This window comes from Lampetra planeri, unplaced genomic scaffold (genome assembly GCF_965212315.1).
Source record: "Lampetra planeri unplaced genomic scaffold, kcLamPlan1.2.h2 scaffold_959, whole genome shotgun sequence".
Lineage (NCBI taxonomy): Eukaryota > Metazoa > Chordata > Hyperoartia > Petromyzontiformes > Petromyzontidae > Lampetra > Lampetra planeri.
Window position 1 is genome coordinate 3,891 of NW_027615781.1, and position 27,978 is coordinate 31,868.

The following is a 27,978-nucleotide window of genomic DNA, read 5'->3' on the forward strand; positions in this document are numbered from 1 at the left end:
CTTCAGGGAAATTACCAATGTCAGTAAGGGTACACAAGTGACAGTTACTCAAATTATCATCACCATGGTTACCCGGTACATCATATTCATTCACAGGTTACAGGCTGACTTTCATGGTAATTCAAAAATCAGCGAGCCTTGTTGGTCAAATTACACAAACTATTCTTAAATAAGTATATATATAACTATCCTGGAACACAGTTTGCACAACTTTGCCACCTTCACCATCACATCTTTACTAAAAACAGGAAAGCCATGCTAGTAACTGCACTAAATACTCACCTTTGAAAGACAAGTAAACCTGACAACATGCTCAGTTTAGTTAACTTTAATAATAACGTTTCTGTGAGCTTAGTTCCATCTTTATGTTCACTTTTACGACTGATTGTAAGATCAACATTTGGGGTTGTAATCAAGTAAACTTACTTTAATTCCTGATAAGGTATACTGTTTTCTTTTACAGTGAGCTGGCGTCTTAAGGGGAAACTAGTCGCATTCATCAAGTTACAGTAAAACAGTCAAATATATAAAAATACTATATACACACATATATACAACATATCCTGGCATCCGAGAGCTGGCTCAGCATATGAGGGAAATGCTATTGTCATTATCATTCCGCTTTGAGCGGGAACCTCAACAGGAATATGGGATAACAGGTCAAGTGCATCTGGCCGTTTGTCTGAGGAAGTGTGCGCTGGAAACGCTCATCTTTTTTTGGACAATTAAGTAAAGGCCGTCTCTCAGCAGCTCCCAGAGGTGATGATGGAAACCAACAGAAGCCCGGAGGGTCTGGAGAGCTGCTTATCCTCAAGGTTTACAAAAAAAAAAATGCCTGGTATGTTCAACATCTGTCTCCACGGTACGATACACCTACTGCATGAAACCCGTCATGCATTTTCAATAAATCAGATTTCTCTCAAATGTACGTGTTTTCACAGCTTTTCATTTGCAGAAAATCTAAAACTCATGAGTACTAAATAAATCTGCTTTTTACAAAAGTTACTTATCATCAAAATATGACTGTATATTTGAAAATATTTAGGTGTTTGTGAAGAAAAAAAAATCCTAGGGATACATTTGTGGTAGCAACTGCCTTGCCACCAAACTAATGAATATGTAAGTTGCATTAGTTGGGTTGTATTTTTATGTGTGGCATTTCATTGTTACCCTTATTCTATCCAAAGCATCGAAGGAAAAGTTTCAAAGTTTGCTTCATCTGCAAGTGGTACAAAGTCACTGAGCCAAATGCAAATATTAATAAAGAGAGAAGAATTTAAATGAAAACCAATGTCTTGCATCCTTCTTTGATGGTCTGAATCATTCATGTTTGATGAAATAAAGTGTCTCCACAGGCTTCAGTGTCTCTGCTGTGTTTGGCCACAGGGCAGAACCTTCAAAATAAAGAAAGATTTATATTTTATCCAGGCTCGGCTGCTGAATCTTATTTCATATTCACACTGGGAGAATCTGAGGAACACAGTGACATCAAAGAGAAGCAACGAACCGCTGTGACCATGTACGTCCAATCTCGGAGGTCTGGACAGCTGCTTCGGTGTGATCTATGAGCTGAAATCGCTGGAGCGAAAACACACACAGTTGTGTAAAACAAGCCCATTACGGGAGAGAAAATAAAACAAATGCTTGTCAAGACCAAGTGAATTCCAAATTTACAGACTTCGACAGGATGCTGAAGAAGAGTGATGGCGTAGAAGGTGATGGGAAATAAATCGAATGTATAAATCGCCCGTGCAAACACCCGACATCAGCATGTCGTATTTCAGTGTTAGTCATGCACAGATGTTCGTGAAGAGAGCTGCTATGATACTGTCAAAACCATATGTGCTTTGCTTTGCACAAACACTGTAATCAGTAGCACCCTATAAAGCATTTGCCAAGCCCCAAACTAAAAATACACAGACAAGATTTCACATCACCAATTGCAGAAAATACACGACATAATCATTCTAATGGTGAAAGAAATAATTTCATAACCCCCACGTATAGTGAAGCACCACATCCTGCTTGGGTCCTTTGATGAGTCACTGAGGTTTTGAACCGGGGAGTCATTTTATTTTCTGACGGTTTTCAGGAGCCTTGAGCCAACGCCTGAAGCCAAATAATTGGTGTGTCATAAGAGATAAAGCAGTTGTATGATCAAAGTGGTGTAGGAGTAGCTCAGGATGGGAGACAGCTCATGGCTTCTGCATGTCAGTCAGGTCATAGACCCGCTATCAGCGAGGAATCTGAGTTTACACGTTAGAAAAAAAGTTTTTGGAGCAATGCCTTCGATTCAGCTGCATGCAAACATTGAAACTGTCTATTATAGAAGCCGGTAATCCAGTTCTGGCACTGTAGATAGGCTGTTTCTCATGATAATCACCTAGTGTCTCTGCAAAATGCTTTTGTATCTCAAAATAACCAGTATAAACAGTATATGTCTCAAAATAAGGATTTCACAGCTCAAAGTAATGGGATCTCCAAATATCTAAATGATGGAAAAAAATGATACCAAAACATTGCATTTTTCCCTCATTATTAATATTTCAAGTGTTTTAGACTTAATCGTTTCACTGAGGATTTGAACCTGATTTCTGGTCAACTCACCAGTACCTTACTTTGATATATACTGTATATATAAACCGCAACCGCACCAATGGGAATGTGTCTCATTGTTTTCAGGTAGTAAGGGGATGTAAGGGGAATAAAGTGTCTCAGTTTAATGACTTACAGGATCATTTTTTCATTCCAGTGACAGAAGTCAGCTTCTTTTCTCAATGACTGGCGAGAACACTAAAACTGACAGTTCATCAAGATCTGAAATTTTCCTTCTCCTCTGCCCTCCTGGATTTCTCACATTCCAAGAAATTTTGATTTTACCTCTTTTTTTCCCTGTACTTCCTTTCAATTCCATGACAGAATTCACACTCAGTGTTCAACCCATCCGGTTTTGACAGCACCTCTGTGAACAATTCTTCCCGTTGCTGTCAAATGTTAACAGAGCTCTGTGTCGTCAGCTGGCCTCTCGGGGTCATGTCCATCTGACCCACCTCCAACCTCCACCTGCAGTTTCATTCAAACCAGATGTTCCTGCTCCACATCACATCCAGACACATCTTCAGCTCCTCCTGTTCACAACTCCACCCAGTACAATGTTGTTACACTCACAATGAAACTGTGACTACGGCTTATCTCTTTCTGCTGTATGAAATGAACTCATTAGTTTCTCTTCCACCTTTGGCAAGTCACAATTAAAACTTTACAACATTTATCAGGTAGAACTCATCACCTTCAGGTAGAACACCAATCCAGTTTTCCTCCTTCACCTGCCTGCATTGTCTTTAAAACTTACTTACTTACATCTTATGTGTGGAAAAAGCACTTAGTCAGTGATGGAAGCATTTAACGATCACTCATCTTATGAACAGGTAAACATGCCTTAGGATTGAGAGGCTTTTGGGAAGGGGATTAAGTGACCTTTGACGACCACCAGGCTTGTACGTCAAACATGGGACAACCCAGAGCTCTCTAACTCATCATACATATATGAGGAGAAGCTGAGGCATAGATACACAGACAGTGAAAGCCAGTGTAAACAGAAAAGTCCCCTTGATGCACAGAACAAAACCTTTTCATTCATTTTCATTGGAGGACAAAGGGGGTCACAGTGAGGATACATCACTGAGACTTTGCTTCCGATGTCGTGCTCAGACAGCCCCCGGGCCAACGATGTTGTTTCAGTGGTGTGCAGAGAGAGGGAACAGGTCGAGACAGCAGAGGGGAAGAATAACAGGGTGTTATATCCACTAAAGTGTTTTTCTAATCACCGCAGGGAGTCTGCAGGAGCGGAAGACCCTCTCCAGAACAACTCAGGTCTGGTATGAACATCATGTCAGTGCATTTATCCTGTCAGCTCTGCGATCACTCTGGAAGTGTCTTACTGTCTACGTATCATTTACGTTACATGTCCAATATGACTTCTTATGCATCAGTCTGGACACCGACATCACCGCTGTTTGCCCATTGACAGCTGGTTCCAGCATAAACCGCGACCCTCAGCAGGATGGACAAACAAATTCAATTATTTCCTCAACACTACAGGATCCAACTCTTCCATGTATTTGTATATTTATATATAGCAAAATAAATGACTGCAGCTTTTCACACTGAGGAATTTGTAGCTAGCATCTAGAAGAAGAAAAAAAAACTTGTTTGCAAAATTTTCTATAAGCCTATGCATGTTTTTAATCACGTTGTTTAAATGTGACAACCCACAAGCTGTGGGCATATGCCAAGGCGCCAAACTCTGTCTGGATGCCGTAAAAACAGACCAACATTAACGGGACATCAGAAAGCATCCCACTTCTCTTTTTGGGTGGGTGTCCCCAGACATCTGTACCTTACGTGAGATGGTCCTCACATCTGGCCGGAGTCCTGATTGTTGTTGGGGTGTGGGCACGCACCAACAGCTGAAACCAACCACTCCCAGATGTTTCCGATAGGCCAAGTGTCTAAGTGTTTGTCAGGCGTGGGGTGATCTTTGATCCATCATCGGGTTTTTGGCTGCAGTGTGATCATGAGGAGGGACTGAGAGGCTCTGCCAGGCGCAACGGAAGCACAGCAACCTCACAGAAGGGCTTGTGGTTCGCTGTGGTGAAAACAAGCGTGGTAAAGTGGCTTCAGCTGTGGAAAAAAAAACCTTTGGCAGCCACCCACTACTGGCATTGTAATAGAAGTAAACACATAAGTATAGCATGACTTATGGTTGGACTGAAAGCAAAGAGCAAATTGTGTAATGCAGATCTGCTTTTATGTTAAGAATGGACATTTCTGAAACTTTGTGATACAAACTTATGTTAACATATTTACAAAAATGTGGCTTTGCTGATTTTAGCACGTTGTGGCATGGAGGAGACCAATGTCATAATTTTCTTTTCCACTCTAAAAAAAAAAAAGAGGGTAGACATTTGCCTTCTGCTCACATGATTGCTTTGCCTGACTTACACGTGGCGAAACCTTTGAAATGAAGAACATCCTGCTCCTGCATGTCAATGAAACGCCTGACCATCCCTGACAGAGCTGTGACCGGCCCACCAATATTTTTCACAGAGATGGTATTTGAGGACACAGGGCCAGGACGCCATGTTATGTTGTGCCAGGACACAACATAAATAACGGATTTATGGGGGAAAAAAAGCTTCACATAGCTGTGCCACTGTCACGCTTCCCCCCTGCAAATGCAAAAAGGTGCCGATGCAGCACAGCTGGTGTGTTCCACTTTTCTGAGGGTTACACAAACACAAACGATGTTGAGAGGGTGTAGCTACAGATTAAAGAAGGCGGGACCGGAAAGCCCACCCTAATTGGGATGCACATGCCATGGGTGGACATCCAAACTGGTCCTGGTGTTGGGATCCCACACTGACATCCACCCATGCATCTCTGTCTGAGGGTGTAATAAAAGAGCTGGTTCAAACTTATGCATGGTAAAGACCCACGTGTTCATAGTTAAAAAGGTTTTTTTAAAAAAATAGTAGCAAGCAACTACAAGTTTCACAAAATTGTATCATCAGATCTGGAACTCATGAGATCATGAACTTTGAGAATATCATGTTGTGCACCTTCAGAAACACCATGATGCTGGAGACATGTTAAGAAGAAAACATGAAACAGCTTTCTGAATTCATCAGCAGTGTTTTATCTCAGAATACATTTCATACAAAATTAGATTAAAAGATGAAAGTAGATTAAAGAAAAGATTAGTAGATTAAAAAATAGACTGAATTTATGATGGGTAATGGATTCTACTTGACTTGCTTTCATCCTGAAATGACCTTAAAATAGTTTTGGGTTGGTTTCTACACCACAGGCAGATGTTTCTTTTTTGTTTTGTTTTTTATTGCAACTGTGAGCTATAATCAGTTCACTATATAATCACAAGTAACATCCCTGACAATAGCGGAACCAGATGTCAAAATTCATAGTAGATCTTGAATAATTATAACTCAATGTAATCAATTAAATATGGGACCTCTCAAATTTTCCAAAGTAAGCATACAACCAAACGTGTATACTTACTTGTATGCTTATGCAAAGTGAATTTGACTGATGTTGTTTTTCAGTGATCTGCTGTGAGTCCAGGTCTTGGTCAGAGTTTTTACGCTCAAACTGCTGAAACCGAACAAAAGTGACCCCTAGTGGGATTGTATTTGAATGACACTTTGAGACAATAATGTTTTCCTGATTGAAAACTAAAGCAAATTCAGGTCTCTGATCTATGTAACAATTTAATTTTTTTATCCAACACATAGAAATAAACTATTTGTGTGAATGCCTACATTGAATATTCGACACATAGGCTACAACGCTAAACCACAAATATGTCATGGTCTTTGCAAAATGTCTGTTTTCCCAGAACTGTTTTGGTGCATTGCTAAAACAGGACCTGTTTAAAAAAATGCACTATAAGCATGAGCTATTTCTACAGTTTTGCTTTGTGTTTTGAAACAAAAAGACAATTAGTATTATAATTAATACTTTGTGAGAACCCTCTGTCTCCTTGGGGGCTCCGTTAGAAAATAATTTGCATGTAGTACCAGCTTGTTATTTTTTCTATCATTTGAGTTTAACAAAAACAACAACTTTCCTGGACTATTAAACAACTGGCTTCTAAAAGGATTAAAATCTATTCTTAACAATGTAAAACAAAATTCATTTTAAGTTCTTATTTAACTATCCTTCCTATTTACATACAAACGATGGGGACTGTGGAAGCGGAACAAATATTCAGATAACGTTTCCACCCGGAGGCCAATCTCGCCGGACAGATTCGTCTGTTTACACCACAACGTGGATTACTGCATTGACAGTCTCACTTTTACCTCGAATGACTGAAAAATAGCCCAGTGAATTCATTACAGCTTTCCTACTTTCTGTTAATAAAAAAATGAGTAAAAAACGTCGAAGCGGTGACGTGGTGGAGTCAAACATGGCGGCTAAAAAGGAGAAAGTTGCTGAGTTCAATGGGACAGTTTTTAAAGCCATGCTGAAGGAGCCCACCACGGCCATGAAGGGTGAGTGTACAAATACAGTACACAGATGCAATATTCCTCTTCTCTCGGTTCATGTCACGTATTATATTTCTCTGCAGCACTGGAGACCTTCATATCGACGGCCAAGAAACTGCCGTCAACTGAGCTGTACGACGTGGTGGAGGGTTTCATTAAAATCTCCATGGAGTGTGTTGAAATATTCAAACTGTTGGAGGGAGAGAAGCAAACAGAGAGTGAGGTGAGTTGTTTTGAAAATAAAACTGATTTCTGTAGATGTTTTATAGGAGTCATCAAAGAAAATATTTTGTAGAATATCCATTTGGGAGCTTTGTTTTTTGTTTTTCCTTGTAATTAATATCGATATAGGTTCATACACTTAAAATGAATAAATTGCTTTGCTTTTCATAAACTAGTCAAGTATGATGTGGCACATTAAAACATGTATTTGTATTCTGATTAGTGAGCGCAGTAACATGCAGACCAGTTTTTGATTCTTCTCATCTTAACATCCTTTAAGTTTTTGTTGCAACTTGAATTATTGTTTTATTATTACATGTTTACATAGAATTGTGTTACACCTGTAAATGTTCTAATCTGACATCTGTTGTGTCCAGCTGCTGCTGATCTTTCAGAGTCTGGAGATGATCCTTCTGAGGACGGCCAGCGACTTGTCCCCACTTCAGTACGGTTGGCAACACAATCGTGAAAAAAACACTTTCCAGCAACATGAAACTTCTTCAGGGTTCTTTCCACTCTGAAAATCACAGGTTAGTGTCAGCACAGCTCACTTTTAATTTACTGGCTGCAGCTTTGAGCTCTGGGAAAACTGTGACGCTTGTTTAGTTAGACTCCTGATAGATATCAGGAAAATCTTAACTCCAAAACGTCATCTTCCAGGCCTGCAAATACTTTTCATGTGATGATGTATGTGTCCTTTCTAAAGTTTATTATTGATAATGTACCTGACATCTGTGTACTGCACAGATTCGTCCGTCAGTGCCTCAGTCTCCTAACGGCCTTGGTATCTCAGGGGCCTGAAGCTGCCAGAGAAGTCTTCAGTCACATTTACATTAATAAAGCTCTGTCTGGTCTTGCTAGGAGAAAGGATAAGAAGGTGAGATGTCACTCTTTTTCATATTTTTAGTACATTGGCGGATTGTTATTTTGATTATTGTCTTTTCTTTGTTGATATTTTTAAAATCCTTGCAGGGAAAACCTGATGTCCGCATGGCTTTCATCCAATTTGTTCTGTCCTTTTTGGTGTCTGGAGACAATGCAACTGTTGGGCAGATATTAGAGGTGAAAGGTAAGAAACATACCCATGATAATACAATTACCTTGAACTCTGTGTTCACTATGTTGTTTTTTTGCGGTAGAGCTTCTGCCTGAGATCCTGAGCACAGGGCTGAAGGAGGACAGGATGTCCATCGTTAATCTCATTCTGTCCACATTGAAGAGCAGAGTAAGTTTCTGCTCATCTGTGCTTGTGTCCTATGTGTTTTAAGGACAAGTGGTTGTATTTTGTTTGACTCGTCTCTATGCAGGTTGTGTTAAACAAGGCCATTAGTAAAACACAGAAGGTGCGTTTCTTCACACCAGCTGTGTTAACCAACATCGCATCATTATATAAATGGAATGGAATCATAGATGCAACCGCAGATGACAAAGCAGTGAGTTGTTTTTGGCCCAAGTTGGGATAAAAAAGGAAATGTCGCTCGTCTTTGCTACTGTGGTCTAAATTGCATTTATTTCTAAAAGATGTCGGAGGACTCTGGCCATGCTGGGATATCAGTTGTGAGGGAGCTTGTTCACAGTTTCCTTCTTGACCTGTGTTGCTCGCGGAAGCACGGCATCAGCTTTCACGACGCCAGCTTTGGCACAGCTGGCAGGTGAGTCATCGAGCGAGCACCCCTGAGAAAAATCCCCATCACGCTGATTGGAGCTTCTCGTTTGTACAGACCGGGAAACATCATCCTGCTTCAGTCCTTGTGGGGCTGAAACAGGCCACGGAGGACAAGCTGGTGGCGGAGCTGGTGGTGAACATGCTGAAAGCCAGCCCAGATGTTCTGTCCAGGTACTTCAAGGAAACGCAGCACTCGTACACTCCTCGCCTCAAAAGTGCCTGGCAGGACAATGTCAGCTTGCTAAAAAAGGTAATGACGGCTTATATATATATTGACATGTCACTCCTAATATCAAATTCTGAAACAGAAATAATGATCAGTTATTTTTTAAAACAGATCTACGAGGCCCAGCCAGACATTTCTGCAGTGTTTCAGACGAGTGAGGTCACCCCTCTTCCTCGCCTACTTTCCATGATAATGGTGATATCTCTTCCTCCTGTGTGTAACAAGACCTTCTTCACACAGGGCCTCAATGTAAGTGACAGACACCCATCTTAGGCCATGTCCACACGTAATCAAACAATCTTGTTTTCTTCAGTTTTCCCTTACTCCGTATTAGGATAATTGAATACAAACACGCCCACAAAAACCCATCGACAGGCTGTAGTTCATACTCCAGGCCAAGAGGTGGCGAAATTCACCAGTAACGGTGAAGAAGAGACGGTTCTTGGTCAACACTTCCTGGTCTGCCAATTAGAACCGTCCAAAATGTGATTTTTAACGAAAACAATTATACTCATCTTTTTGGAGTAACAAGATCCACTCGCTTTGAGTTGCTGTCACCTGAAGTAAACAAAGAAAACACTGAATAACTGATCCTCGAGCAGCAACTCTGTGTTAGCCGAGCAAATACAACTGTCCGATACGGGAATTTTGACTTGAGAAGTGAGTGGAAAATGATGCTGATCGTGTTGTAGTTACTGAGGTGTTACATCCCATCTCACATTGAAAAGGAAATATTACAAAACACAAAACCCACTTATTAAAAGCGTCAGCCATTTATTGTAACTGAAATTTGAATTCTAGGTTTAATAAAATGTATAAACCAACTAAGGAAGAGGGCAGGTGAGTGTATAAGGGCAAAAAACAAATATAACAAAAGGAGATCACTGAGCTGATCAATCTTCATTAAAAAAAAACAGGAAAATAGGAAAACAAAAGCTGACTCCTTAAACAAACTAAAAACCAAAAATACAAGAAAACAGCACTCCTAGTGTCTCCTAACAGACAAGTATATTTCTAAATAAGGCTCACACAAGACTAAATTAAGAAAATCTGTCTAACTCTCAGTCTGAGTTCACAAGCCTGACCACATTCCAAAGTTTCTGCCGGTACAGTTTTTACAAATAGTTCTAGAGTAGGGTGGCAGTCCCTCATCTGGATGGATGGATGGATGGATGGATGGATGGATGGATGGATGGATGGATGGATGGATGGAGTACTAGAGTACGTAACAATGTTCTCAGTTGCAACGTGAGCTGTCACTGTCAGGCAGTCCCCCAGACTGACAGGCTGGCAGGAGTCAAATACGGTGTGGCTCCTGATTGGGCGGCAGGGATTGGCCAGCTGTGTACATGTGGATGGGCCCTTAAACTCTTTTCTGCAGCTGCTGCAACCTCTGCTAAGGTCTCCTTTTGTGTCTGACAGATGGCCAATACAGGAGTGCAGCTCACAACACTGTCCACCTTGAATTTCCTCTTGAAGAAAGCCAGTAAGAACATGGAGTACCTTCTGGGCCACAGCTCGGATGGGTACACTCCTGAGATGATGGGCGACTTGGTGCAGCAGTACAAGGAGACGCTGAGCAAGGTGAGCACATGAGTCTTATCGTTCTCCTGTAGCACTGCAGAAATTGAGATGTATTTATTGATTCCTATCTGAGAGGAAGTCACTCTCACCTCTTTCTCCTCTGCACTAGATTCTGCCGGACATGACGGGCATTGTCTCAATGTGGCAGCTGCTAACCAAGAAGGAGAAGACAGAGGGTGAAGGAAAAAAGACAAAACATGGAGAAAGTGGAGAACACACTGATGGCAATGGTAATAAATTAGTAGTTGCACATTTGCTTTGTATAAAAACAGGGTGATAACCTGTGTATTTTTTGTCGAGCAGTTCCTGACACAGCGGAGGTGATTGTGCTCAAAGCGCTGCTTCTCCGGATCATTTGTCTTTACCAGAAAGTGGTGCCACATCTAGTCAGCCAGAGCAAGTTTGACTTCAGCAAGCTCCTAAAGGGTAACAGGAACATGCTGCATTCTGGTCGTCGCTCTGACGCACGCGAGCTCTTCCGCTCACAAAAGATGCTTCACCCTTTCAGGGGTTGTGTCGGAGAAAGGATTGAGGCAGGAAGTCGCCCCGGTTCTGCAGCAACAGATTCTCCAGCTGGCATTAGATCTCCCAGCAAGCAAGTTCTCCTGGTTCCACTTGCAGGTGAAGACACCAGCATGTTGCAAACTTTTGTCCTGGCTCACTCAGCAGGAGGACAGGTTGCTCTGGGTGTATGAGGATGATGTGACTGCTGTGTCTTCACTGGTCTCATGTTGTAGCATTGTGATGTTGTCACATCATTCTGCAGGATGCTAGAGACTCAGACTCGTCCTCTGGGGAGAAGTCAGTACTTTACCTGCTTCTCAAGATGTTTGTCACCTGCAGCAGCAGCCACCTGAAAGCCTCCACACGGATGCTGGTTCTCAAAGTGAGCAGCTCTGATTTTACATTTACTTTGGCGGCGCATGGTTGAACTGTGTGATTTTTTTTTTTTGTATGGACTGTGTGTGAATACACCTGAATACAAAACAACAGAACAATACTGGTAGCTAATAAGCCTCTTTTGAATTCATTAAGTACATGTATCACTGAGCTTATTACCTCCGCCAAGGAGGCTCTGTTTTTGCCAGTGTTTATCTCTCTGTTTGTTAGCAAAATAACTCAAAAAGTTCTAAACGGATTTTAATGAAATAAAGTAAATGCTGATAATGGACCAGGACCAGATGATTAAATGTCGGTAGTGTTCTGGAACCATCTGGATCCAGGAATCTGTTGAAGGTAGATAAAAATGAATATGAATGAATAGATAAAATGAATGGAGGACGATAATACTGGGTAGAAATGATCCGATTCGTGGAGGTCTGAGCTCTCCGAGTGCTTTTCTAGTTAAAATGTGCCAATCTGTTGTGTATTATTCTTCAGGTGCTTAAGGACAGCGGTGTGTTTGAATACACGTGGAAGGAACTTGAGCTCTGGCTCGACCAGCTGGACAGTGTCAATCCAAACCAGCAGGAGACCGTCATCCAGTTCTTGGAGAGAGTGAGACCATAGCCATCTACATCCCAACACTTTTTGGTGTTGTCTGACAAAGTGAATTTCATAGCAAAGTCTGTCACTCTAGGTGCTGGTGAAGCTGGTGTGTAGCTCCCACACATACACAGATAAGGTTGCCAGCCTGGTCCAGGAGGCAGCTTATCTCCAAACAAACCTGAGCAGCCAGGAGGGAGATGCTGCCAGTATTCCTGTCTCACACATCGATGGTGAGCATTTGGCCATAACTTGAAGAAAAGACTGTCTGCATGTCTTTGCCTCACCAGACAATGTCTTCCAGATGTCCTAGACATGCTGGATGTCATCATGGAGGGTAATGACGGTGGGATGGAGGAGTTCGGTCCGGCCTTGAGTGAAGACCTCATTATTCAGACTTTCCCCTTCAGTGTGGCGGTACCTGCTGCTCTGGAGGCACGAAACAAACTTCCAGCAGATAAAGGTAAAACACATCAATCTCCAGATGGACTAAGAAATAGATTACAATCAAAATATCAAGTGACGTTTTCCTGTTTTTCTTTTGTTTAAAAAATGTTGTGGTTGTCAAAGTGAAGAGCCAAAGAGACCTAGTTCTAACCTCTAAAAATGTTATGTCCAGTGCTCATCATTATTTGGAAAATCCCAATATACAATACGTGGACAGTACATGTGTGAAGTAAATTTTACTGTAACTTATTTCTAATTGCTCTATTTTATGTTTCTATTCTTGCTGGTGTCACCAAATCCCCCCCGGTTTGTGTTGTCATCTTCATTTGATAGGCCCCTCTGGTCAACAATCCATCCACACATCTCTAACGACATAGGCACTCGGAGAGCTCAGACCTCCGCCAAACAGCTCATTTCCACCCAATATTATTATCCTCTATTCATTTTACCTACTCGAATAAATTCATTGATCATCAACACATGCCTTTGTCACTAATGGTCAAATAGTTATTAAAAAATCATTGGCAACCTTGTTACATTTCATTAAAATCTGTTCATAACTTTTAAAATTATTTTGCTAACAGACAGACAAGCAGGTAAACGCCAGCAGAAACAGAACCTCATTGGTGGAGGAAATAAAGACGTGTGCTGTGATGTTGATGTCCGTCTGTCATGCTTCACCCAGGGGTGGTGCATGAGTACTTGTGTGCGGTGCTCTCAGATGTTCTGCACTGTCAGAGGGAGCCTCTCCCCCTCTGTCTGGGTCTGCTGCAGTACGATAAAGAGCTGGTGTCCTCCTGCTCTTCTCCTCATCCCTCCATCATACACCTCCATCAGTATTACTCCTTGTGGCTCCCACCACAGTGCCAGGAGGAGCTGGTCAGTCAACAACTTGATAGCAATTAACTAGACATACAAATTTGAAAGGAAATAACATTTCTTTTTTTTCCCCGCCACAGTTCAAGTCATCTGAATGTCTGTCAAGGAAAACGCCGTCTTCATTCAGTGAGCGGATGAAAGCTGCGTACAGCGAGGGACTGAGCAGCCTCCTGGACGACACCTTCAGGAAGGATGTGGAAGAAACGCTCACTCTCATGTCATTAGCTGACTTTCCACTAGTGATCAAGCAGACTTTACTTTATCTGAAGTCAGCAGTAGAAACCTTTGGCACGGTAAGAAAAATCATACAGCAGATCTAGAACAAAAGTCCTAAGAAGAAGATTCAGACAAAAGATTAAACAGATTGCGATGGTATGATATATGATCTTCTTACATCCTGCTCGTAGCATGAGCAGATGATGTGGAACCACCTACCAGTGGCAGAGGTTTTCAGTGGCTTCGTGATGGAAAAAGGATGTGGAAAAGAGAAAAGCAGATTTGGTTGAAGCAGAACAAGCTGATCTTACACGCACACACATTGACATCTTTGTTCTGCGCAGTTCTCCAAAGACACTCGAAATGCCATTTTGAAGACCTTAATGGAAGTTCTCCTGAAGCTGGTGACCAAGCTGCAGGGCTTTCAGGTGCCAACAGACTCTGAGCCATCGACGGAGAGTGACAGAGATGGCTCAGAGCTCTTTCTTGAAGTCAGTCAGACACCCTCCAACAAAGAGCAGGTCGGGAAGAAGATTGTAATTTATGGATCAATGATTTCAGCTTTGATCGTACCAGTTGTTTTGTTCTCACGCAATGCCCTTTGTGTGTAGATCCTCATCTCTGCACTTGGATCCATCTTCAACCACCCGTGTCTGGAGCAGTGGTACCTGGCCCTGGAGCTGGCGACTTTTCCTCCTCATTCTCTGAACCCGGTCAAGTTAAAACATCTCTGTGCTCAGCTGAGCGATGGTATCACAGCTCTGCTGCAGGCTTCTGCCCCCACTCTTTGTGATCTGGGACACTCAGAGCTTCTCTTACCCTACATGGGAGCTATTGAAAAAGCCGTGGCTCTGCAAGTGATGGAGATGAGCCCTCTGGCTACAAAGAAGCAGTCCCGGCCTCTCCAGGCACTCGTGTCCCTGCACAGCTTCATGGATTCCTCAAATGTGAGAGAAGTCGTCTCCAAGCTGCTTCTTCTACCCCAGGACAGCCTCATATGTCCTGGCAGCGACGGCGCACAATCTGAGCTAACCGTCTACGGTCAGGCCGCGCTGCAGATTCTCACAGAGTCAAATGCAAACCCCTCAAAGGGCCGAGACGTCTTCCTGTCACATGCACACCTCCACGGACTGGGTACGCTGCTGCTGTTCTGCTCCAGTCCGGCCTTGGACACCTTCCTGCTCAAGACTCTGTCCAACGAGCCGGGCAGTGCCAGACTCATCCACACCGACGTGCTGCTGCACTGTCTCCAGCATCCTCGCTTGGACACTCTGGCCATCAGCTCTCTGCTGCTGCAGAACTGTTCCACGCACCGTCTCTTCTTTGAAGTGTGGTGTCTGGAGCCGGCTAACATGGAGAAGCTGTCAGAGCGGTCCGAGACCTTCCTTCCACTGATCGGAAACTACCTGCAGGTGGCGGGTAGAGAAGATCCTGCAAGGCCTAAAGATGGTTTGTTTGGTTTTTTAAAAGCTTGTGGTTTATCATGCTAGCATAAAATCCAAACAGGCCGAGTTGCAAATGCAGAAGTATAGGAACTGATCTGGTTAGCTGATGAGTAAGAATGACAGAAAAAAAAAAAACTCATCCTATTGATCATTTGGTCAACACAAGAAAGAAAACGTCCGTTCCCAGTAAAGGGCATCACATGTCTCTGAGCGCACACCTCACACACACACCTCAGTTCAGTGTTAACAAGGAATAAAACACACATGCTGCCCAGGTCTGCTCTGCTCAGATTTGTCAGATTTTATAGCACAGTTGTTTTTCTCCAGTGCAAGAAGAGGTTCTGAAAGCTTTGAAGAAAGTTCTCCTGGGCCAGCTGGTCCAGTTTGTCCTTCAAGACCCAACACAAGACTCTGGAGCTCCACGTGTTGAAATACTAACTAGTTTGATCAAACTGTGTGCAAACATAAAGGACATCGGGGATCTGATCAACAACCTCCCTGACGCTCTTCAGAAAGTGGACAGTATTCAGAGGTCATATTTCACTTTCATTTGAATGTGATGCATGTAGGGTTTTTTTTTCTGAAAGTTGTTTTCTTTTCCAGCTGGCAGCTAGTGGACGTTATTACAGAGAAGCTGTCTGATTTCCCAGAGGAGCAAGAATCCTGGAAGAAGTCTGTCACTACTGCTGCCCTCAAGTTTCTTACTGCCTCCTACAGCTGCTTCAAAGATCCCGCAACTATTCCATCTGCACAGGAGCAGAGCATCCTGGAAAGACTCCAGAGCCTCCTGGTGAGTTTGGTGTCAGGGTTCCTACACAAGTATGGAAATAAATTTGGTCAGTTTCCAGGTATTAAAATGTATGGAAATCAAAAATGAAGTATGGGACATTTGTTTATAGACTATTACCACTCTTAAAATACAAAATTTAATTTTTCCAAAAATAATTTGTTCCAGTTTGTGTTTCATGACGGGCCAGGCACACCTTATGTGAGAGCCTAATGGTACTTGGCTACAGTTTTGTATTAAGAATAGTCAAATATGATGTGAATGATCATACACATATATATTTCCTGAGATGTCACATATCTGAAAAACAACGCAGTCTGCATAATCCAGATGCGTTGGAACCCTGTGTCGTCCTTGTGCACATTTTCATTTGACCTCTTTCATGTCATTTATGTTCTCTTTCCTGCAGACATCATCTGAAGAGGTCACTGCATCTGACTGGAACACTTTCATAAAGAATGGACTGAAGTAAGAGTTTTGTCCTTGAGCTGCAGCTGCAGATTTTCAACAATTCAATGTTTATTTTCTGCTGCAGGTGTCGCTACAGAGATCACTGTTTCCTGAACAGCTTGAAAACCCTTTTGGAAGTGATGTACGGTGGAGCTGAGATCCAGAAGGATCTGATACCTTTATCCACCCTGCACACGATGACCAGCAGCCATTCTTTGTTCCTGCCCACCATGTTGGACTCGGATGAGGAGAGGAGCAAGTGTGAAGCCAAAGGTACGTAGCGAATAGTGTACACACACCGTTTGCTTTATTTCCAGTGTCTTTATGAATATTGAACACCCCAATGTTGTTTGGTTTCAGAAGCCTTGGTGTCTCTCATTTTCTGTCTGGTTAAGAAGTGTCCGGAAGTCTGTAACATCAATCACTTCGTGGTACTATTGGGAGCGTACGGAGCTACGCTGAGTACTTCAGGTTGATCCCTCTCATTCTTTCCTGAAACATTCTCCAGGGCGCTTGTAGTTTCCTCCCAGAGATGACACAGATTAATTAGGAGCAGATTAGAATATTTCAGATGTTTTGTTTTTTTTTAAACATCTTGTTTTCCTTTGACAGATCAAAAAATATTACTACTCCTTCAGGAATATGAAAAAAACAACGTGAGCCTGCTGAAATTTCAGTGAGTTCCATCCGTTCTGGTTTGTCGAAGACTGCTGCACTTTGTTCATTTCAGATGCTCAATAATACTCATTCATCTCTGCTGTTATGAAGAGGAAATCATTCCTATCAACCTAATAACAGGTCACCTCTACTTGACAGAAAGAATAATTAAACTGTAAATACCCAGGATTTATTCATCACTGCTCGTTGCAACTCTTTATGTTGTGTATTTATACTCTTTATTTCATAGAAGCAACATTTGCACAACTGCCTGTCAGTTTATTGTTGTATTTTCTCTATATTTTCTCTGTATTTGCTGTCCTTTTGCGACAGGTGAATTTCTCTTACTGGATGATTAAAGTACTTTTGTATTCTATTCTATTCTATAATATTTGATGTCATCTTCAGGTCCGTCTTCTGGGGCCCAGCGGCTCTGGAGCACCACAAGACCAGGAAAAGCCTTGGAGCTTCTTTGTGGAAGCAGACAAACTCAGATGACCTGCTGGCCCTTCTAAATCCTGACAGGATGCTCCAAACCATCACACGGTTTCCCCAGCAACGCAGAATCATCCCACTGGTTGGTGTTTCAGTGCATGTTTGCTTTCCGACATGTTAACTTCAAAGAAATAAGGCTAATTCGCCCAATGTGCACGTTTTCTCCTAGGAGGATAAAGAGCTGCTTTACAAAGAAGACGCTAATGCTGGGGAGTTGTATGACCCCTGTTTCCTCTTACCTCTGTTCAGCGCAATACTGCGACCAGGTGAGCCTCAACCTGCTGCCTTTCCGTTGTTTTTTTGCGAGGGAGTTCATCATCGCCTCTACTTGTTGGTCTGCTCTTTGACAGAGTGTGTGGTCGACTGCCTGAAGTTTGTGTCTGTCCACGCCCTCGGTGTGACCTTAATGGCACTGAGTAGCTACGACCCAAAGCTGCGAGCGGCGGCGTACCACGTGCTGAGCTGCTTCTACCAGCACCTGGAGGGCACACGCTGTCGAGAGAAGAAACAGGTAGGCGTGCTGCGGCGGTGATCTGAGGCTGATGTCCCCAAACACAGATTGTCTGATGTTATTTTTGAATCTACAGCTGTTGTACTTGATGGACATGACAAAGAATGGGATTCGACAGCCAAATCAAAGACTCCCGTTCGTTTTGACTACTTACGTGTCCAAAGTGGCTCAGCAGATGCTCAAACCTGGTGTGTAACTCTGAAAACACTGTGATGAAGCAACTGTCTGTGTTTATGTTTGAGACTAACACAACATATGCTCTTTTTTTCCTCTCTCGTGACTCTGTAGAGGACCACATGTATGTGGTGTTAAACAGATTTCTGCTTTCACATCAGAGCCTAGACTTCAGGAGAGTACCTGAATTCTTCAAGCTCTTCTACGGCTTTGACCTGGAGGTAATGAACCACAGCCTTTCCAAAGGCTTGTTTTCCTCCCTGATTAGTGACCTTAACCTTGATTACACCTGTTCAAACAAACCCCCAACATTCAACCTTGCTCAGTCTTTTTTTTTAAGTCTGACATGATGGAGTCAAATGTGGGCGGACTGTTTGTTCTGCAGCACAAGATGGAACGTGAGTGGATCCTGAGTGTTCTGCAGGAAGGAATAAATGATGGACACTGTTATGAGCTGTGCAACCAACAAGGCATCTTTCAGAGCCTCTTAGGCTTCAGCAGCAGCCCGCTGTGTGACGAACACTCACAGGTACACTGACTGATTCAAAACGCCAGCAGTGATGTCAAGACCAACATGGATTTAACATCGGTAGATCATCAGATGAATATGGTGACTGTATCTGTTTCATGTTAGACGCAGATCCTCCAGGTTCTCTGTCAGGCTGCTCGTGTTCCCAAAGCAGCATATGGCCTCACGAAGAGTGCCGGCCTTCTGAGCTGGATACCACAGATGATTGACAAAAGGTGAGCAGCAGTCCAGTCCACATTTACTGACAGTTTTCACTCAAGTTAGAATGAAAGAATCTGACTTTTTACTTCCTGTCCTTCTCAGGAATGTCAGTCAGCATTTGCTCGGTTTGTTCATCGAGCTGCTCCACGCGCTGTGGTTCACGAGCCTTGGACAGAAGGAGACGAAGGACAAAATCAAAACGTCCTCACTGACAGAAGAGAAAGTGAAGTGTCTCCCGCTTCCACTTGTAAATGACTTCCTGTGCGTGGCATCAACTGTCTGTAGGCACCTCAGGTAAATTCTCCCAGCATCTGCTTCATATGGAGACTTTTCCAGATTCATATCCTTTTACAGGTCCCTGGGATATTAGTGTGAGAAATTTTACTTTGTTTCATGGTTAAGGGATGAAAACGATCCCAGTCTGACAGTTGCTCCTCAAGTCTAATTCTAAAGTCGTCTATCATATTTTTTCGTGACAATTCCAACACTAAACTTTGTTCACTCTTGCTGTAGATATAATTAATGGGATGATCCTGTTTGTTTGATTTCCTCCCTCCCATCAGGTTGGGGGTGAAGGCCACACAGCTCAAGCTGTTTCTGCAGACTCTGTGCTCTGTGCTGATGCATCGACATGCAGCTCTCGGTGTAAACGAACAGGCTGGCCGGCTCACGCTCAAACCCCCACCTCTCTCGTGCACCGAAGCCCTCACTCTGCTCCTCTGCTGGGCCTCGCTGTCCCGCAACGCAACACTCCTCACCCAGATACAAGCCTTGGCCGACAAGTACAAAGTGAAGGATTTTGTGGGTACGTGCACCAACATGATTAAATACATCCACCAAGGTTTGTGCTCTTAGCTTCTGTGTAAAGTCACTCAGTATTTAGTGAACACAGGTTGGGATCTGCTCCTAAGATGGCTGCTCTTCTCCTGAACCTGTGATTCTGCTCATTCCCTCTATGCAGGGGAATGAGCGGAGGACTGCCCAAGGCTTACAAAGTGTCACATTGTTTCTTATAATCACATTACACACTGAGCTATTGTGTTTTATATGGAGTTCTGTTTCGTTCCTCGCATTTTAAATCATTCTTTTTCATCTTTAATGGGATAAACACAGGCACCAGGAAGGATCGAGGTAAAGGCTCCTTTTCCCAGGCTCGCACACGAAAAGAGGGCCTGGCAGAAGATGCAGAGACCGAGAAACAAGAAGAGAGCCTCTTGACAGAATGTAAATTTTCCCTCAGCAGCATCTTCGTGCACTGGGAGCCCGTGTTTCCCCTCAATGACCCTCAGCCGGGAGAGCGAGTGGATTGCAGTGGATTCGCTGTTGATACGGCGCACCTGCTCACCAAATGGTCTTTGAGGTGTTTAGTTGAGGACGCGTACGATGAGAAACGAACAGAGAGCTTCTTACGCTGGCTGGATACGACTGTGATAAAACACAAGCAGATTGTGGCTCTTGTGTTCAAAGATCCCGCTGTGAACGCAGATCTGCTCCGGCTCTACCATCGAGCCTTTGAAACTGACTGTCACGCCAGCATTTCAAGGAGGGAAACCTTCCAGGTGTTTACAAACATTATGTTATTCTTACTGGAGAGCAGAGGTCACCTCCCAGAGCTACATCAGGCCGTCGTCACTGCTTGTCTTCCAGAAGTCGACTGTGATCAGTCCAGACGTGGTAAGACTCTTTATTCACAGACAAGACACATGATGTGACATCACGTGTCGTTACACATCTTGGAAATAGAAAAAGTCTTCTCTGCGACATGAGACGTCAGATTAAAGGCAGACTGACTGAGTCTGTGTTTTGTTTTGTTTTTTCTCCGCAGATGCTGGGCTCTTTTTGTCATCCTTGTACGTGCATGAGTTGTGGAGTGGAGCCACATCAGCAGAACTGTTCCGGTCGCATGTCGGTTTGGTGACTAGGACAAAGAGGAAGAGACGGAAAGGCTCCAGATCGTCACAGACGGAAGCCGCTGTCACAGCCATCTGTAACCACTTCATCGCCATGCAGAGCTGAATGTCACTACTGTTGTGTTCTTTAAAAAGTTTACCAAACGTTTGTGCTCATAGAATTTTCTTTGGTTCGGTTCTTGTGAAACTCCTTACAATGTTTTCAAAACATTTGCAATCGCTGTAAAATGTGGATTTATGTTTTCATCTTAAATAAACATAAGTAATCTCCAGTCACATTTCTATCATAGATGTTAATTTTGATCCATTACATTTCCATAAAACTTCAAACACTGGATGTTCTTTTGATTTTGGATCTTTGACACCTGCAATGATAATGAATAAATTAATTTACTCAGGTTACAACATAAATATATTTCAGTAGTAAATTGATAAACACTCTTACCATGGCAGGCTTCCATTGCTAGACATAAGATTCAGACTGAGGAAGAGAGATCCCACAAAAGCAGCCAGAACCATCCAAAATATGATAACAATTGAGTCTAAAGAGAGCAGATAACTTGCTGTTACTGTGGAACATAACATAAAATAGTGGTCTTAGAATAATCTTTAAATAAACTTACATTTATTGTATTTCAGCTTGCTCTCATCCACAATCACTGGATCGACATAATCATAGTAATATTCCCATTCACCAGGAAGAGCACTGGTGGAGTTCTCCATTATGGATAAGATCTGCAGGAGAGAGGACGCTGTCCCATTCCTAAAACACTGTGACTGTACTGTCACGTTTCAGTGTGTCTGTCAGAGCACAGCAGTGTTATCTGACCTTCAGCCTTCAGCTGGGTTCAGTGAAACACACACAGAACACACCATGTCATTGAAACTCGGTATAATATAGTATAATAGAATGTTGCCATAGGCAATTTAATAATAGGTCATACAATGATCTCATTAATTAATTACATCAGGAATCTAAAATTAATGGCAACATTGCTTTTCACGTTCCAGTCCAGTAGGTGGCGAGGATGCGGCGGTATGAACGTTCACCAGTGACGTCATGAGCTGAAAAACACGCACCGGCCTTCCGGAAAAGGGCCGAGTCTGTGTTGCCAGACCCGTAATTGTGCTGTGGATTTGTGTAACTGTTTTAGTGTCAAAGAAGGAAAGGAGATTCTCCATTAATTAAGGGGCCCCAAACCACGTCGTTCTCTCGGGGAGAAAATAATGCTAAAATCAATCACCAAATAATATTAGGCGACCCTGACTAGCAAATTGTATGCTTGATAATCAGTGTATAATAATGCTAAATGCAAACATAAATAACAGTATCTTGGTCAGAAATGAGAACAAGCTATTATATCACTGCTGCTCTTGGTTCGGACTATTCAGGTGGGTTTGCAGATGCTTAGTTGCGTTCTGGCTGTGGATTGTTTTTTAGGGGCGATTTGGCAGAGTTTGTGCCACACCTGGCAACCTGGCAACCTTTGCCTCATCAGAGCTGTTGTAAACTAGCTAGCATTGTGCCGTCTAACGTCTCTGGTTGCCTTGTCTGGTTTCTATGGCGATACATTAGTATGCTTATCAGAAGAATTCGTTGAAGTGTACATCCATACTTATACTGAGAAGAATGGAGGCAGTGAAGGCATTCAACGTGGAGGTAAAGTTTGCTCGTATATTTAATTAATCCCAACGGGCTAAAGCTGACAGCTAATGCTACCGTATCAGTTGATTTGGTCAAAGTTTAGGATTAGTCGCTTTAATGTATTATTCACTGCAGTTGTTAAACAATTTAGCTCATTGTTAATACAGTACATATAACAGAACCTTGCTAAAAGACTAACACAACTCGGTTTATGTGTAGTTTGAATCACCATGTCCGGGATGGTGCCGATATCTCGCAAGGCCTCATGTTTCAGTATCAAGCTAACGTTCATGTAGTTAGTAGGCTAGCTTAGCAAACTGAGACTTCTGTTGAATGTCGTTGTAAATGTCGAGGAAAATATTTCACTGCACATATGTACTTCTCAATGCTATTTGCCCTTGCACTTACCAACGCATCGTATTGTCAAGAATTCGTAAGCGTTTTAAGGCTCGAATGACGCTAATGTTGTAGTCTTGGCAATATTCATTCACGCGGTTGTTGATGTCAGAGCATTATTGCCTCTCGAACGTGTGATAATGGACAAACGTATATTTGCACTGCATTTGACAGCTTTTGTCTGTATGAAGCAGCATGTATTATGAGTGAAATTTAATTCTTAAAGTAACATAATGAATGAGAACACATTTTCAACCTGTTTTCTATAAGCTGCCAATAATAGGCCGAATTAAGCAGTTTACCAGTCTGTAACAGAGGTGATTTAAGGATTGTATCCAATGTATGTGTAAAGGAATGTAAAGCATAACAACAGTTTATTAGGGGGCACACTGGTACTGGTACAGCTGATTAAGCCATGTCATAGTAGTTATATATGTTTATATATTACAGGGCTCATTAATTGGTGCTATCAAGGATGTTATTTTCATATTTTTTCCCCAAAAATCAGTTATTCTCCATGATTGACCTGAAGCCGCCAATATCCCCCGGGCTAAGATGATGTCTGTCACAAAATCAGCCATCAAGGCTATCAAGGTAAAGATATTAACTGAGCAATGTCACAGTCATATTTCATTGCATTGAAGATACCTTTTATTGTCTTTCAAATGTTTTGGAGGGATATTACCGCTCACAATGATAATATGATTAATACCAGTCAATGAAATGAGGATTTCATAATTCCTTATATATTAAATCCTGTTGGAAGAAAGAACTTACTAACTCTCACATTTGCCTGTTTTTGTTATTGCAGCTTCATCTCTGCCAATGTATGAATCAGTTAGATACTACACAGTATGATGTGTCTAACATTAATTTTTGTCTTTTTCATCAGCTTTACAAACATGTTGTCCAGATTGTTGAAAAGTTCATTAAAAAGGTGTGTATCCACTGAAGCATTATCAAACAGTCCATCAAATGTACGTAGTCATGAGACAGTGGTGATCAATCATCAAGTCATCTTGTCTTGCATTTTGTCTCCAGTGCAAACCAGAATTAAAGGTTCCTGGCTTGTATGTGGTTGATTCCATTGTTCGACAGTCACGCCATCAGTTTGGTGTTGACAAGGGACGTTTTTGGGCCAAGGTTCTTAAAGAACTTCACAGATACCTTCCAGAATCTGTACCCTGCCCAGAAGATGATAAGGTACTTTTTCAGATTGTGTTTATGTTTGTTTTAATATGAATGCCCTGAAATATAAAAATGTGTTGATTTATGTATTCATGTGTGGCTTGCTTTCATGTTTTTCCTCTCCGTAAATTAGACCAAATAGTGCGTGTCTTGAACCTTTGGCAAAAGAATGGTGTGTTTGATATGGACATTATTCAGCCTTTGATGGATATGGCTAATGGACAAATATTTCCTGCTCCTTCACTGGAAGGTAAAGGAACGACGACAATGTGCTCAACCTCATCTTTCTCAAATTAAATTCAGAGACTAACACTTATCCATCTCTGGACAGTTCCAGCAGATCCACAGCTGCCTGTCACCAGTGCCTCAGCTGTGCCTGCGTTGCCCCCAGCTTGCGAGTTCTGCTGACACCCTAGCTGCTGTGGCCCAGCTCTTCCAGACACCACATGGTCAGGAGGTCAGTAGGCACTCAATAAAAGTGCCATATCTGCTCCAGTAAACTTGTCTTATAAGGCATGACTTGACTCTCCTGTCCCTCCTGTAGCTACAAAAGATGCTTCAGAACCTTCAGCAGGCAGATGCAGCCATGACAGCCAACATCACAAACACACCACCAAACCCACCCCAGATGTCTGTGGCTCTGTTCAACCCACACAATGCAAGCACAGAGAAAGGACTCACGTTAGCTAGGTAGATCACCACTCTGGTTCCCAACCTAACATGCACTCATATATAAACTGATACTGACTTGTTCCTGTGTTATTGTCATTATCGCTTCCTCAGAAACTTCTTGACCGATTTGTCTATGATGACGAACCTGAGGACCATGTCAACAAATGAAGCTCATTCACTGTGAGTTTTGTGCATTTATAGTGCTTGATAAGTTCAGAATATACTTTAAATTGAGTAACTGTGTAAAATTGTTAACGTCCATGCTGTGTGTTCATTTTTGTCATTCCAGAGGCGTTCCTAACAATGTTTCGAACCAGTTTCATGGCCAGATGCACCACACTGAGCCTGTTCATCCACATATGGGACAGACTGGTGGCGTTGAGGTATCCAATGTTGACTATGATAACATGAATAAACGTCCACAAATGAAATTGCTCAGTTCACACGTCTAGTTGAAGTTGTTGTCTCTTGCCGTGTCTAAAATCGTGTACTGTGTTAACTCAACTTGAGCACTCAAACGGCCGAAAAGTGTGGATCAATGGACAACTTACCACTCTGAATGACCGCCATCTTAGTGACGTAGTGAAATGACGTATCTTTCACGGCAGACAACAGTGATACCAGCAGCAACCACGGGATATCACCTACCCATGGAATCCAAGCGATTGCTAAAGTTAGCTTGCTAGCTAGTAAACGACGGCACAATTTCAGGCAGTGACATTGTTGCGTACATTTGGTTCTTGTTTGATAAATTGTTGTCTTCACTGTACATGATTGTGGTTTAAGATGTGAAGTCTGATGCATGATGCGTTGTAAATATTCACTAAATGCGAATTTCCGGTAAGTGTGTGACAACACCACTTTCTGATTTGAGACAGTACTACCTTGTCGAAATTCGCACTCATCGCGAGTAAGAACATATTGTGCATAGTGTACTACAGTACCAATGGAAGTATGTGATTTGAGACAAAGCACGTGTCTATAAATTCAGTAATTGAATTTGGAAAACATGAGTTACAAGCTTTGTTTGAAAATACTATGTTTTACACTAATGTCTGATTGGTTTACTTTCCTCTGTGTGGTGTCTTTTTTTTTTCGTCATCTCATAGCCTAGTGTCAGGATGAGTCACGGTGAACGTCTTATGATGCTGGCTGAATACCAATCCCATAAATGAGGCTAATTCACGATCACAGGTAAACCCCCAAACCTGTTGAATTAGTTATAAACCAGTTTCAGTCTTTAGGGTGTTAGGACATGTGGCTTTCAGCACATGCCGATGAGAAAGAGAAATGAAAAAAAAACATGTCATTGTTTTACAAAAGGGAAATTCAAGAGAAGAGTCATCCATGAGAAGGGAAGGAAGACACAGAGGATATGGCAGGAGATCAAGATCTGGTTCCAGGTAAGAGACTGCTCATTCCAACCCTGAAATCATTTTTGCTTGAAGGTGTATTATGATAAGGTATAACCATTCTCTGTCTGCTTCACTCCTTTACATTCAAGATCTCCCAGGAGAAGAAGATCCAGATCTACATCCCGCTCAAGGAGGTCAAGGCATCGTCGATCTGGTTCCCGTTCTAGAGAACGCCACTGGCGATCCCGTTCTCGGGACAGGGGTGAAAGAGACAAGGACAGAGAGCGCAGACTGAAGGGTCTTCCCAGCATGAAGAGTCAGACTCTCAGTGGTACGCTCTGTTGTCAAAAACCTCTAATACATGAAGATTTCATCTACAGTTCGTACAGTTGAGGGTTTTTAATGTCTGTTTGGATAGTTATTAAAGAAACAATGAAGACAATGTACAGTATCATTATCAAAGCAACTAAATAACTAAAGACAAAACTATAGACTTAATACGAAGCTTCTTCCATCCTCCAAGGTGTCTTATTTTTGTTTTGCTTTCAGTTTGCAGCACCACACTTTGGGTTGGTCAGCTAGACAAGAAGACCCAGCAGTCTGACGTGATGTCCCTTCTAGAAGAGTTTGGCCAGATTGAGTCCCATCAATGTAGGTTTGGACAAAGCTGGATTCTTGTCGCTCTGAATTCTAAAGCGATGTTTTGTTGTTCCTCGTATTTCACTGTCTGCTGTACTCTGTACAGATGATTCCTCCAAGGGGATGTGCCTATATTGTTATGGTTCACAGACAAGATGCCAACACAGCCTTAAACAAGCTCGGTCGAGGGTCGTACAAAGTCAACCAGAAACCTGTAAAGGTACATGAGCACTGATTGCGTTATTCACACTTTATCTTAGATCTGTGGCTCCGTGGGGATTGTGGATAATGACTGCTGTTGTTCCTCTCACTTAGATTGCTTGGGCTTGAACAAAGGTATAAAAACTGCACACAAAAAAGTTTTGGGACGTGGAGCGAGGGGTTACCTACATACCCTGACCAAAGTAAAGGTTGAGGAGTTGGAGAGCTATCGGGAAGGGGGATTTGCTGGACATAGAAAACACTAAATCCAGGTACACACTTAACTGTTTGTGAAGGTTGGACTGCCAGGTTATTAAGGGCTGTTTTCCTCATGTTGTCCTGCTTTGTTTTTTTCCCCTCAATTGCTCAGAGTGGGGTGATGTGTTGGACTTCAATAAGAGGGCAGCTGTAAACGGATCGTTGGAAAATTACCAGCAGATGGAGCCATCGCTGCTCACGTCAGGTAATGCCACAACAGTCTCTAAACACTGTCCTTTCATATCTCATGGGCTATTTATTGGTTTGATGGAGGCTTTTACAATATTCTGAGGCTGTTGGGGGACAATAAAATATTATTGCACATGAGTAGTGGAGCTTATCTGAATCAGCTCACTTTTCTTCAATTATTCCTAACGGCAAGATTTACTGCATTGAAAGAAACCAATCTTTAGCAGTAGTGTCATTTATAGGAACATGTTGCGACGACTGTCCCATTCAGTCAAATTTATGTATCGTTATTCCATGAGCGGGCAGACAGATGTTGTGACATATAAGCGAAGTGTGTGTGTTTTTCAGTGGTCCAACAAGATGTTTTGGCAATTAATGGCCTTGATAAGGTCACAGGGAATTACTAATTTACACAACGGTTACCCACAGAGGATCAGATCAAACCCTGACAGTACTGAACCCACTTCAGCTGGTGAAATACAAC

The 27,978-nt window shown here is 42.4% G+C and overlaps 1 protein-coding gene across 1 annotated transcript; it reads left to right on the top strand.

Annotated features, from left to right (window-relative positions):
• Window positions 1-6,988: 6,988 nt before the first annotated feature.
• On the top strand, window positions 6,989-27,510 carry LOC144742278 (nucleolar pre-ribosomal-associated protein 1-like; the record flags this gene model as incomplete). Its single annotated transcript, XM_078624749.1, is given in 44 exon segments — window positions 6,989-7,073; window positions 7,151-7,290; window positions 7,667-7,726; window positions 7,728-7,819; window positions 8,037-8,166; window positions 8,262-8,358; window positions 8,429-8,514; window positions 8,597-8,722; window positions 8,820-8,941; window positions 9,011-9,033; window positions 9,036-9,205; window positions 9,293-9,430; window positions 10,604-10,765; window positions 10,875-10,995; window positions 11,069-11,191; window positions 11,274-11,386; window positions 11,532-11,651; window positions 12,146-12,262; window positions 12,345-12,483; window positions 12,555-12,713; window positions 13,383-13,576; window positions 13,657-13,869; window positions 14,137-14,313; window positions 14,404-15,241; window positions 15,565-15,769; window positions 15,841-16,036; window positions 16,434-16,492; window positions 16,560-16,747; window positions 16,835-16,945; window positions 17,087-17,150; window positions 17,540-17,708; window positions 17,796-17,892; window positions 17,977-18,137; window positions 18,214-18,325; window positions 18,426-18,532; window positions 18,697-18,840; window positions 18,946-19,055; window positions 19,144-19,335; window positions 19,605-19,846; window positions 20,155-20,600; window positions 24,512-24,637; window positions 26,357-26,421; window positions 26,468-26,538; window positions 27,418-27,510. Coding segments are annotated over 44 exon segments (6,703 nt in total), but the record flags the coding sequence as incomplete, so codon positions are not given.
• Between the last annotated feature and the right edge of the window lie 468 nt (window positions 27,511-27,978).